The sequence below is a fragment of the Anas platyrhynchos genome, chromosome 8, assembly GCF_047663525.1.
Source record: "Anas platyrhynchos isolate ZD024472 breed Pekin duck chromosome 8, IASCAAS_PekinDuck_T2T, whole genome shotgun sequence".
Taxonomy (NCBI): Eukaryota; Metazoa; Chordata; class Aves; order Anseriformes; family Anatidae; genus Anas; species Anas platyrhynchos.
In genome coordinates, this window is record NC_092594.1 from 10537903 (window position 1) to 10550967 (window position 13065).

Here is a 13065-nt window from a genome sequence, read left to right on the forward strand (position 1 = left end):
GAAAAGGAATAACCAGATCACTGAGCTGCTCTTTTTTTCCAGCAGGGTGGATCTTTTTCTTCAGGTGGTAGTAATGGTTGTGGACAAGTAAGTCAACTTTCTCCAAGATACTTGAATAGTAGACCCAGCTTTCTATGTTGTAGTAATGGTTCTCAACAGGTTATACAATGTCTATTAGTAATCTCTTGCTTTTGTTGTTATATGATAATAGATTATTGGGTATTAGAAAAAGGCTAACAGTTGTTGGTCATTGTAACCAAAATGTAGTGGCTTTTCCCAAATACTGTTAGGAACAGAAGACTTACAAGCTTTCTATCATTCACAGTAGACATTTATCTGCTGAGCAAAGAGTGTTTGGGAGTGACTTTTGGATGTTGCTCCATTTAGTTTCCATGGAACATGATAGGCTCAGAGAGTGACTCCTGTGGTGTGAGATTCGTAGTTTTCATCCTGGTTCCAATTCAACTTATTTATGCCTACAGTGATATAAGGACTGTTGTCAACAATAAGATCCTAGGTGAAGAAAAGTGTAGCCTTGATAGTAAACCTAAGTCCAAATAAATAAACCAGAGAAAGCAATGAGAATGAGAGAGCATTATAAACATAGAAACTTTTGGCAAAAGTATTAAAATTGGTGTGAGTTAAGTATGAATAGAAATGCATGTGTGAGAGCATAAATAATAGAAGACTAGTGGTGCCGTGCATCAGTAGACAAGGATACTATATAACAGCAATGAAACTGAAGAAATGTGAAGAAACAATGAACAATGTGTTGCTTCCACCAAAGCTGCATCACAGATAATTTATCAGCTAAAAAACTGTGCTCTTAATAACAGGGGAGTGACAGCTAGGGTAGAACACACTGTACTGTTTCTCATGCTGTTATTCCAACAAGAATGCTGGCTGCAGCCAAAATATACACAAAAATAAAGGAAATGAAAGGCAGCAGACTACAACTACAATGGGTGAATCTAGCAAGATTTTGAGGTAGATTGTCATGAAGCAGAAACTGTTGATTCCTAAAAGCACTGACCAAAGCAAACTGTTCATTTTTGCCAATCGAGAGAAACTAGGATGATACAGAGACACATCAATTGCCAGCCTACTTTGCTTCCCATGTTCCACCCAAGTAATCCTGCTTTGATCACCTGTGTGTATGTTTTGATGAGTAAGTGTGGGAGTATGGGAGTGATAGAGGGTAAAGCCATAGCCTAAGAGGATTAAATAAAATTAAACTCTCCCTCTGTTGAGTTAGAAATTTAAGAAGAAATATAATTACTTTGCTAGAAAATGAAAATGTGGGGATTTATCTTTTTGTTTGTCTGTTTTTCAACAGGGTACTTCATATGATAGCAATCCCTGCCACCAGGTAAATGGACTTCCATCTCTGACTTTAAGACATATCCAAAATGAGTTTTTCCACTGACACAACCGGTAACATCCTCAGCTCTATAGAGTGCAAATCCATGTAATTTTAGAACCTTAGAATCAGTTGGAAGGGATCTTGAAGATCATCCAGTTCCAAACCCCTAGGCATGGGCAGGGATGTCACCCACTATATCAGGTTGGCCAGGGCCCCATCCAACCTCCTAAACAAGTATCATAGTTTTCATTAAAAATAATCTATAGTCAAACAGTAAGTGTCAAAACACACATTATTTCTTGTTTAATTTACAGGATGGATCACAGAGTGGTAGCCAGGTAGGTAGATCTTTATCATCTATTGAATTAAAAATTTTAAGCAGCTCTAATCTAGAGTATCATTGTGTTACTCATGAGGATATAGACTCGTGCAGAGTCGATCCATCTCCAGACTTCAATTAATTCCCAATAGTTTGCATTGGTCCTGAAACTTACATACCAAGAGCTCTGCAACCTAATAAAGCTAGCTTTATGGGTTCTGATAAAATTTGGTTCTCCAGTGTTATAACTGTTGTTGTATTGTTTTCACAGAGTGGATCATACACCTCACAAAACTATGGTGGTAGCCAGGTAAGTAATACATTTTTATTTCTTTCCATTGAAGTTTTACATCCCACAGGTTCTATGGTGTCTAATCAATAACGGTTCTGCAGTATTGTAATACGTTTTTTAATTTTGTTGTTAGCAGAGTGGATCATCATCCTCACAAAATTATGGTGGTGGTCGGGTAGGTAGACCTTAATTTATTTTTTATTTTTTTTTCTCCTGTCACAAGTTTTAATCCTATCTGATATGAAATTCTAATCAGATTAGTTTTTCATTCTTAGGTAGCTACTCTGTGCCATGCTTGATTGAGATTCTGTTATTATGATTACTGACATCTAGAAAGTTCTGTTTATTTAAAGGAATCCAAGGCAGTTGTTTATTATTACTTACAGCCCCTGAATAAAATCACAATTTCTTCTGAAGTAGGGTTTCTCTTTGTTTGTTTTAAAGGGTGGTTCATCCTCACAAAACTATGGTGGCAGCCAAGTAAGTAATGATTTATTTCTCTATTCATACATTATTTTACACAAGCCTTAGCCCCTGCTCAAAATTAGCTTTTCTGGTTGCTGATTTTATCTGATTTTTGATTGTTTGATTTGTTTTAAAGGGTGGATCGGGTGGATCCTCTTCTCAAAACTATTATGGCGGCCAAGTAAGTAATGCTTTATTTCAGCAATTATACATCACTTCATACAAGCTTTAGCCTCTGCTCAAAACTGGGTTTTCTGTTTGCTAGTTTTCTCTGATTTTTTGATTGGATTTTTTTTTTTTAAGGGTGGATCATCCTCTCAAGGCTATTATGGTGGCCAAGTAAGTAATGATTTGTTTCAGCAACTATACATCGCTTCATACAAACTTTAGCCTCTGCTCAAAATTGGGTTTTCTGCTTGCTAACTTTTCCTGATTTTTGGTGGATTTTTTTTTTTTTTTTTTAAGGGTGGATCCTCCTCTCAAAACTATTATGGTGGCCAAGTAAGTAATAATTTGTTTCAGCAATTATACTTCATACAAGCTTTAGCCTCTGCTCAAAACTGGGTTTTCTATTTGCTAATTTTGTCTGATTTTTGATTGGTTTATTTTAAAGGGTGGATCATCTTCCTTTGACTATTATGATAATCAGGTAACTAGTTCTTTATTTTTTCTAGTTATGCATTATTTCATGCATTTTTTTGTATTTTCTGATTAATTGTCATCTTTCTCATAGATGTAGTAAAACGTAATGCTTTCTATGCTTTTCTTATTTCTTTTTCTGAAGCATGGAACATTCTCTCTAAACAGCTATCACTGCCATGTATACAACTCTTTATTTTCCTTACAAAAATCCTTCTTTAACTCAGCAGAAACTTTTTGTTTTTCATGCTTTAGTTCTGTTCACATTTGCATTCACATTCACGGTTTGCACCTTTAGTTCTGTTCACAGAGTGCAAGATCAGACAAAATATATTATTAACAATCCTTTTTTTGTGAGGAAATAACTAGTATCTGATGTCCTTCTAGGATTCACAGGTTTCCTCAGATGATAATCCCAATGCTTGTGATGATGTGAGTATGCTTTATCTAATACATTTTCATCACAACATTTTTCATGTAGATGGGAAAATATTACACTACCATATGTAGTCTTGCAAAAAAAAAAAAAAAGTTACCCAGAAGGAGTATTTAGTCCCCACACTAATAGCTGTTTCAGCAGCTGCATATTTTCTTACTGAAAATTTTCAGGTGTTTACAGATGTATTTTGTGCTTTTAAACACATTTACCTTGATGAAATGAAATATGAATAAAAAGATTTCAGTAACTGCACTAACAGAAAAAATTTCCCCAAAATAAGGATACATTTTACAGTAATTAAAAATAAAATCAAATGGACAAGGTTTAAATACATACAGTGAAAGAATTAAAAGAGAAAAAAATGCCAGATATTCCACTGCTTTTCACTTCATGTTTTTACCAACCTAAAGTTAGTGTTAAAATGTTCTTCATACTGGAATGATAGGATTTCAAACTAATTTAGGCAAGACAGTGGAGGATGCAAGCAATGAAACACGTATGATGTATGTTGTCTGTACGCAACATCAGAAATAATTGGGTTTCTGTAAGTTTATTGTATTTAAATTTAATTTATTCTTTTCCAGAATGACACAACGTATAGTGCTAATGGTCGGGTAAGTGCTTTTTCTCTTCTACAGTACTCAGATTCTAATGATTAATGACATTTTTAGTAGCACTTCCATGTTAGACCTGTGGGCCTTTACTTACAGTATATGATTAATTTTTGAAAGATTTTGTAAAGCAATAAAAGAATGAGATTATTTGATCTCATATTTCTCTGCACTCAGTCCCTTCTATCAGTCCTCAAGGCTGCTGCACAGCTACCTAAAACTGTAGAGTACTTATAGGAATATACAATAACAAAGTTTTTATGAGGCCCCTTACTATATGTACTTTGGATAGTTACTTTGGAATTAACCATCTGTCTATGTGAGGTATGTAGCTGCCTCAAGCTTTTGTCACTTGTTCTAATTTAAACTTGCAAATATGCTAGGGTTCTAAAGTAAGGTTTATCCTCTGGTGATGCTCCCTCTGTCAGGACTTTCCATTCTGTCCCACAAGCATGAATGGTGACTTATATGGACAAATTGTTACCAAGCAAATACACTGCTGTGTAAATGAATGATGTTTTTCCATACTTGCTCATGGAAAAGCTTTTTCCATCTGTTACAGCCTACTTTTCTACTTCTTACTGCCATCTAGAGTAACTTTTTGTCATCTGCCTCTTACTGTTTCTTCAGTTGTCACCCATATTCTTTACTGCTTCACTATTTTTCCCTGTTTTTCCTCTTGGATGTTAGTACTGTACAAGATATGCATCCCAGGAAGTAAGGAGGTCTTCTAAAAACTTTTTTTCTTCGGCAGTTGTATTTACCTTGAAAGCAGTGCATTAAGTTTAATATAACAAGTTCTGCAAAGCAATCCCTTCCACAGTAAGCATTCTTTAAGCGTTCTCATTGCTTCCTGCTTTAGCCACGTAAGATGCTATTATTTCCTTGGTTATCCCTGTTCAGTGTGCATTGTTGGACTTCATTTTAAAAGAGTTTTCTTTTAAGTGTTCTCACAAAGAAGATGTATAGACTGTTTGTACACACACACACTGCTCTAAACCACAGTGGGTGAGCTGAGAGAGACAGAACTCTGCTAAGCACAAACTTCTTATGGAGAAGTTGAAGGGTCAAAAACATCCTTCAAATATGTTATGTAAGACTCAATGATAGCAAAGTGTATTGCCTCTGATAGAAAAAATATGACAACATGTAACTGAACGCAGATTGCAGAACATCTTTTAACAAAAATCAGGTAATGAGTTTGACACAAATTCTTGCTTTTTTCAGTACTCAAACCAATTTGTTGAAAATTGGAATCACGCTTTGAATATAGAGTTGATACAGCTTAGTAAACAAAGTGCTTTATGCTTTTATGGTTTCATACTGAATTGCAGGAGTGGGATGGGGGAATACAAGCAGGAGAGAGACTTTGCTACCTTACTGTTTATTGGGTGTGTATTATAGTACAATTTGGTCTGAATTTTGTTTTGGTTCCACATGAAGAAACAGGATTTGGATTCCTATATTTACAATATGATGTTTTCAGAAGATAAATGATGCTTTCCTCTCTTGCTCCAAAATTCGTTTATCAATGTTTGAGTTATTTGAAAATAAAAATGACTAATACAAGTATTTTCCACTGTCATCTGTTGAAAGTGAGGAAAGTCAGAACTCCATAGACACTTTCCTCTACCTAAATGTGCCACTTTGATACACGTAGATTCTTGCTGGAAGTATTTGTGTGGATGTCTATCTATAAAGTAATAACTGGCTTCTGGTTCCTTTACAGAAATCTGGTTGTGCAAAGAAGAAGGTTGTTGCCAGAGTAAGTAACTTTTATTTCCCACTGCTTTGCCCAAATTATACCTAATTTGTTATAATTATATCTGCTTTTCTCTAATTATGTTTGACCTAATGAATATTCTCCTGTTTAATGAAGTAAATAAATAAAATAAAAAAGTTTGGCCATTTGCTCTTTTGGTGAACTTATTTTAAAACAACATATACATGTATATGAAGAAATACATGACATTAAAATCTTGCTGTGTGGTATGGGGTAACTCAAATTCCTGTTCATCAGGAAGTACATATAGAGATACTTTAATCTACCATTAGTTAAAATTAATGCGTTATACAAACAGAGGGCAGTTAAAATGGTAATTGAATTCAGACAGAATGATGAAGTAAGACAAAGTAATGTTCAGTAATTTATTCTGCTTCTTTTTGTATGGAGGAGACATAGATATCTGTATTGTATAGCTTCAAGTCAGTAACCTATAAAAAATGAAGCAAATTATATTTTATTTTACAATAAGGTACTTCTACTCATATGCATTAAAGGTTCTGGAGTCACAAATAAGTAATACAGACCAAAAAAAAGGCCGATGACTTCCTATAGATCAGTTTTCATCTCCTAATAGCAAATGTCTCTTTTTACAGGATACATCACATGTTTTGAGCAGAAGAGACTATGATGTACAGGTAAACCATACTTGTCATTTCTGAAAGCTGATAATACAGTTGCTTGATGTATTAGAAGAATAAATATTAGCTTCTTCAACAGATTATTCTATCTAGGGTTAGATAGTTCTTTTCCAATAGAACTATATATTTGAATTTATTACCCTTGCTGAAAAAATGAGTTATTACTTATTTCTTCACAGAATGAATCTTCTACTTCAAACAACAGCCACACTAACTTTCAGGTAATAATATAGTGTCCACTCTATCATCTTACTGAAAAGAGCTTTCTCAAACTATATTTCAGTTTCTGAAAATTACATTCCTCTTATTTATCTGTGCTACACAATGTTATTTGATGTGGCAGCATTTCCCTATAACGTTAAAATTTTGTGCAGTTGTGAATGATAAAAGGCACAGAATTTAGCGTCCTTGTTCTTCCACTCCATTAAGCAGGTAGCAATTTCAGGTGGATTTTTACATAATATGTTCTCAAAAGTTGTTTTTAAAACACAAAAGAAATAGTTTCAGAGTCTCTTTTTAGAAACAGTCCTGCTATAGTGATGGTAATGGCCAGTTATATCATTTTCATCTAAAATTTGGTAACAAGGTATACCTTAATTGTGTACTTCTGTCACAAAAGTAGGTCTAGCCTTCTAGCCTTCATGTTCCGTAGACCTGTGAACTGTTGCAGTAGTCTATATGTTCCAGAATTATGTGAAAGTTTGACCCACCCTGAGTGGCAACTGATTCTATTTTTTTAAAATACTTTGTAGTCTAGTGGTACCCATCAGCTGTCTCAGAGATCTGTTATCTCACTATGCCCAGCATTATGCAGATGTAACATCATCAGTCCTTTGACTGAGAGTTTGAGGTCTAATTCATTAATTCAGTGAGATCCCTGAGCTCCAGTGGGTAGCACTTCTCTTCATTAGTTTTCCTGATATCCATTTGTTATGTGTTGTACCAGTCCCCAAATAGGTTTCATCCAACTTTACATTTTCACAATGATTCAGGCAAAAAGTTATGAATAAGTTTGTTTGGTGCAGGGAAGTGGTACAAAGAGTTTGTGACCTTATATCTCACTACATCGGTTTATACACATTAGATTCTTTTCCTTTTCTATGCTTTACATATGATAAAATGTTTCTATAAAAAATAATTGGTTTCTTCACAGGGTGGATCATTTATTGCAACTGGTGGTGGATCAAGTCAGGTCAGGCATTTCTCTATTGTTGACTAGTTTTGTTCATATAGCTTCCTGGTAATTAAACTAATTAAACTAAGGAATTAGAATTTAAGTCCAGTAATTTTGGGCAGGGGTTTGCTAATGTCATATATTAAATTGTAAATGAAGTGAGTTTGTTCAGACTGTTTATTTGAAATGGCTTCTGAAATCACTTTTTAATATTTTCAATTTCACACATGACTTATTGGCAAATGGACATTGGTGATTCTTTGTACTCCTGGCTTCCCAGATAGTTCTATCTTGATTAGACATATATAACTGAGACATAACACTGAGAGATGTAATGTTAGTTTAAATTCCAAAGCAATCTTCAAACATCTAGGACTATGCTGCCTTCTCATTCATTCCAGATATAAGAAAAGTCACAGCTCCACAGTAGTCCCCCAGTCTTTCTTTCCCTAAATACAGTTTGGCATCTCACATATGGTTTTATACTTAACTTTCACAAATCAATCTGTTTCCTTTTATTTATTTATTATTATTTTATTTATAGGGTGGCTGCATTTGTCCTGATGGAAGTAGTGGTGTTAGACAGGTAATTCTTTTTCCTGAGTTTATACTTACATCTACATAATGAAGTGTTTTGAATTAATCATCTAATAAATATAGAAAATAAATATAGTGTAATACTGAATATTATTAATATTTTCCTTAGTATGCATAGAATTACATACAATGAAATGGAATAATGAAGTCTCACTGTAAGCACATAACTAGTATTTGTGCACTAACTTTCTGTAACTGCTTTGTAATGCAAACGTTCTGTCAGTTGACTGTTATGTGCTAATTACTCATTGCCTTCAAAAACGTGTCAATATGTCCCATAGTAATCCCAGATTTTAACTGGATTCAGATTAGCTTCCTTGTACTTCTCACACATCTTTTAAAGCATTGTGACTAAAATGTCAAAATTTGATAAATATTTCAAAAGATAATCTTTTAACTTAATACTTAAACTAGCTCTTACCCATAAAGAGAATCACTGCAACCTCATTGTCAGTGGTGCATTTTTATATTGCATAGCAGTGAATTATTTAGTAAAATTCATCATATCTATTGCCCTATAAAACATAAGCATTTCTACAGTTTGAATAGACAGAAATGAATATTTTATTATAAAGTGTAAGATATGTATTTTTTGATTCTCAGATGTTACAGATTTAAACTATCCCTATTGTAAATTATAATGAATGTAGATTTTTACATCATCTATTTCATACCTGAAAAATTACAATTTTTTCTTGAAGCTGTATTTACACAAACCCTCCTGAACAGTGTAATTTTTTTTTTCAGTTTTCAATTTCAACAAGAAACTTGTTGTGAATTATTATTTCTATAAAAAGCATGTACTTTAAACAAATTAATTGTATGAAGAAATAACTGCTTTCCGAACTTACTGTGGTTAACATTTAGCAACAGTAATTTTGGTCTGGCAGATCACCTCTCTCACATAACTGAGGTTGACCAGTAATGACGACCCATATGTTTTAAAAATATAGCCTTTAATTAATCTTAAAATTTAATTGAAGAAAAAAAAAAATTTGCTTTGTTATGTAATACTACATTAAAAAATGCATTTACAAGGAAAAAGTATGTAATTATGCAAGTTTTCATTCTACTATGGCCTTTTCCCCTCTGTGCTTTTTGCAATTTTTTGCAATTGGTTTTAAACAGCAAATGACCATACCCTGGCCAGGAGGTGGAGGGTGTGTTTAGTTACTATCAAAGAACGATTTTCAACAGGAAGGAAAAACACATCTAAATTGATCAAGAAAAAAAAAAATCAATTCTCAGTGTAGGTGCTTGGACTTGGTTACCCAAGAGACTCATATTTCAGTTTGTGATAGTATCAGCTGGTATATTAATTTATGATAAACTACACAGCAATAGTCTCGATCTTTGTCTTCACCCAACAGTAAAGTTTATTGACCTTCAAAAGAATAGAGAGAATTCAAAAAGAGACTTAGTTGACTTATTTTAATTTTCTGTCCAGGGTATATCCTCTACATATGGCAACAGCAATGCCTAAGATTAACATTTAAACACATTGCTGTGGTAGGCAGGTTTTTTTGTCCTGCATGAAAAGAATCAAGTTGTAGATGAATACATATGAATAAATAAACCAGCAGTCATGAATCTTACATAAAATACCAAGTCATCTATTTCCTTGAAGATTCTTCAGCCCAAGAGGAAAATTCCTGTAAAAGTTTTCTTCTAAAACTTAAAAGCTATGAAAGGAAGGGGATTTTTAAAGCAAGTGTCAAAGCTGTTCATGTTTAAACCTTGTTTCAAATGAAAAAAAAAAAATGGATTTTCTTATGTGGTTTCCCAAATTTGTCACATTGCAGTTATTCCACTTTTTCCTCTACGATCTATCAAAAGACAGAGTCTCAGTCTACAAATTCCGTGAAGAAATAGTCAAACCATAGAATAATACTTTGCTTGTCTTTTTTGTGTACAAAGACGATGTGACAGTAATAATGGATGTTATGTACTGGTAAATAGTATTTCTCTTTTAAGTGGTATCTCATCAACTAGAACCTATTTGTACTTTGAAAATTTGCTATTTTAGCAGTTTTGAAAAACATGATAACAATGATCTATAATAACCTAGAGTCAACCAGCCATAACATCTTATTCTGTAACGAGAAAGAGTAAGATGAAGAGTAATTACTTTTTTTCAGGTTCTTTAACCTGAAAAGTCCAAGCTAAAGGTTTTTTCACTTCTGACAAAAATTACCAGTATTCTCTTTAAATGATAGCAGAAACATCCCTTCTGAAGTAAAATGTTTATATTTTATAACATCTATTTTGAAAAATATTTTTTGAAAGAACAAATTCAGAACTGGACTCATTTACTTAGATGTCTGTTTTCAATAATATAGCCAGTCTGTGTTTTCCTTTTAGGGAAGCCCAGGTTCATTCCACGGCTCTTATTCTGGTAACCAGGTACACATTCTAGTCATTGTACCTGCATGCAAGAAGCCTAAAAAACTTTCTTGAGAGAACACCTTAGATCCAAAATAGTAACTCCTTATGTTTCTTCTGCAGGGAGGGTCTACCTTCTATCCCGGTGGATCTTATGGACAGGTAAGTTCTTCCTCATTTGTAAAGTCAACACAGTCTTCCATTACCTTCGTTCCTGTACTCCCGAATAGTGACTCTTAGGAAATATCCTATTTAACGCTCAACAATTAAATCAAACACAATGTAACTTACAGCACAAAGTCTGTCAGAGCAAAAAGACTACTCTGTGTTTAGAACTGCCTTGGATTCATCTTTCATTCAGCTCAGAAAATCATTGCTGTAAAGTTTCTTGTTCTTTAACAATATTGGCCTAAAGTGAAGGTCAGGCACATTTATTTATACCGCTCTGTTTGCAAGAAAGTAGGTAGTCTATGTTTTCCTTTCAGGGAGCACCAGGTTCTTCATACAGCACGTATTCTGGTAACCAGGTAAACATTCAGATAAAGTACCCTACTCAGAAGCTCCATCTAAAACCTTTCCAGAAGGAGTAGTCAAATGTAAATGAGTAACCCGTTCTGTCTTCTGCACAGGGAGGATCTTCCTTCTATCCTGGAGGATCCTATGGACAGGTAGTTGTTCCTCCTTCCTCAAGTGGATAACACAGACAGCCATAATCCTGATTTCTAGACTGCCAGTATTGCGGTTGCTGTGAAATATTGTAATTATAGACCTGACAGTTTTCTCTTAGACTAGCTAACTTAAATTAACTGTGAAGTAACTTAGTAGTGTGAAGTCTGACAGAGAACAGTACAGAAAGGTGAAGACAGTTTCTTTGCAGAAATTAAATGTCAACAGGCTAAGAAAACTGCTGCCTGAAAACTTCCCTGCCTTAACATTATAGGTCTTAATTTTTATTTAGGTACTAAAGGTTAGCTCAAAATGGAGAGAAAGAGTATAAACTGAGAACTGTATGCCTTGATAAGGAGCACTTACCTTGGCTGCAAGAAACTAGCTGGTCTGTGTTTTCCTTTTAGGGAGGCCCAGGTTCATTCCACGGCTCTTATTCTGGTAACCAGGTACACATTCTAGTCATTGTACCTGCATGCAAGAAGCCTAAAAAAACTTTCTTGAGAGAACACCTTAGATCCAAAATAGTAACTCCTTGTTTCCTCTGCAGGGAGGATCGTCCTACTATCCCGGTGGATCTTATGGACAGGTAAGTTCTTCCTCATTTGTAAAGTCAACACAGTCTTCCATTACCTTCGTTCCTGTACTCCGGAATAGTGAATGTTAGGAAATATCCTAATTAACACCCAACTATTGAATCAAACACAATGTAACTTACAGCACAAAGTCTGTCAGAGCAAAAAGACTACTCTGTGTTTAGAACTGCCTTGGATTCATCTTTCATTCAGCTCAGAAAATCATTGCTGTAAAGTTTCTTGTTCTTTAACAATATTGGCCTAAAGTGAAGGTCAGGCACATTTATTTATACCGCTCTGTTTGCAAGAAAGTAGGTAGTCTATGTTTTCCTTTCAGGGAGCACCAGGTTCTTCATACAGCACGTATTCTGGTAACCAGGTAAACATTCAGATAAAGTGCCCTACTCAGAAGCTCCATCTAAAACCTTTCCAGAAGGAGTATTCAAATGTAAATGAGTAACCCGTTCTGTCTTCTGCACAGGGAGGATCTTCCTTCTATCCTGGAGGATCCTATGGACAGGTAGTTGTTCCTCCTTCCTCAAGTGGATAACACAGACAGCCATAATCCTGATTTCTAGACTGCCAGTATCGCGGTTGCTATGAAATATTGTAATTATAGACCTGACAGTTTTCTCTTAGACTAGCTAACTTAAATCAACTGTGAAGTAACTTAGTAGTGTGAAGTCTGGCAGAGAACAGTACAGAAAGGTGAAGACAGTTTCTTTGCAGATATTAAATGTCAACAGGCTAAGAAAACTGCTGCCTGAAAAGTTCTCCTGCCTTAACATTATAGGTCTTAATTTTTATTTAGGTACTAAAGGTTAGCTCAAAATGGAGAGAAAGAGTATAAACTGAGAACTGTATGCCTTGATAAGGAGCACTTACCTGGGCTGCAAGAAACTAGCTGGTCTGTGTTTTCCTTTTAGGGAGGCCCAGGTTCATTCCACGGCTCTTATTCTGGTAACCAGGTACACATTCTAGTCATTGTACCTGCATGCAAGAAGCCTAAAAAAACTTTCTTGAGAGAACACCTTAGATCCAAAATAGTAACTCCTTGTTTCTTCTGCAGGGAGGATCGTCATACTATCCCGGTGGATCTTATGGACAGGCAAGTTTTCT

At 34.7% G+C, this 13065-nt stretch overlaps 1 protein-coding gene across 50 annotated transcripts in view; it reads left to right on the plus strand.

The window, feature by feature from the left end:
* Positions 1-13065, plus strand: part of LOC101794547 (uncharacterized) — an 80890-nt gene that overhangs the window by 46833 nt on the left and 20992 nt on the right. For 13 of the 50 annotated variants that reach the window (XM_072042026.1, XM_072042029.1, XM_072042041.1 and 10 more), the window contains 27 exons: positions 43-87; positions 1337-1369; positions 1678-1701; positions 1954-1992; positions 2108-2149; positions 2419-2454; positions 2576-2620; positions 2743-2778; positions 2905-2940; positions 3053-3088; positions 3466-3510; positions 4102-4131; positions 5858-5893; positions 6508-6549; positions 6732-6773; positions 7706-7744; positions 8271-8312; positions 10685-10726; positions 10829-10867; positions 11191-11232; positions 11335-11373; positions 11779-11820; positions 11922-11960; positions 12284-12325; positions 12428-12466; positions 12873-12914; positions 13016-13058. In XM_072042026.1, the coding sequence (XP_071898127.1) occupies positions 43-87; positions 1337-1369; positions 1678-1701; positions 1954-1992; positions 2108-2149; positions 2419-2454; positions 2576-2620; positions 2743-2778; positions 2905-2940; positions 3053-3088; positions 3466-3510; positions 4102-4131; positions 5858-5893; positions 6508-6549; positions 6732-6773; positions 7706-7744; positions 8271-8312; positions 10685-10726; positions 10829-10867; positions 11191-11232; positions 11335-11373; positions 11779-11820; positions 11922-11960; positions 12284-12325; positions 12428-12466; positions 12873-12914; positions 13016-13058 (1057 nt within the window). The remainder of the gene's footprint in view (positions 1-42; positions 88-1336; positions 1370-1677; positions 1702-1953; positions 1993-2107; positions 2150-2418; positions 2455-2575; positions 2621-2742; positions 2779-2904; positions 2941-3052; positions 3089-3465; positions 3511-4101; positions 4132-5857; positions 5894-6507; positions 6550-6731; positions 6774-7705; positions 7745-8270; positions 8313-10684; positions 10727-10828; positions 10868-11190; positions 11233-11334; positions 11374-11778; positions 11821-11921; positions 11961-12283; positions 12326-12427; positions 12467-12872; positions 12915-13015; positions 13059-13065) is intronic. The other 37 variants (XM_072042034.1, XM_072042077.1, XM_072042028.1 and 34 more) reach the window with 36 other exon arrangements.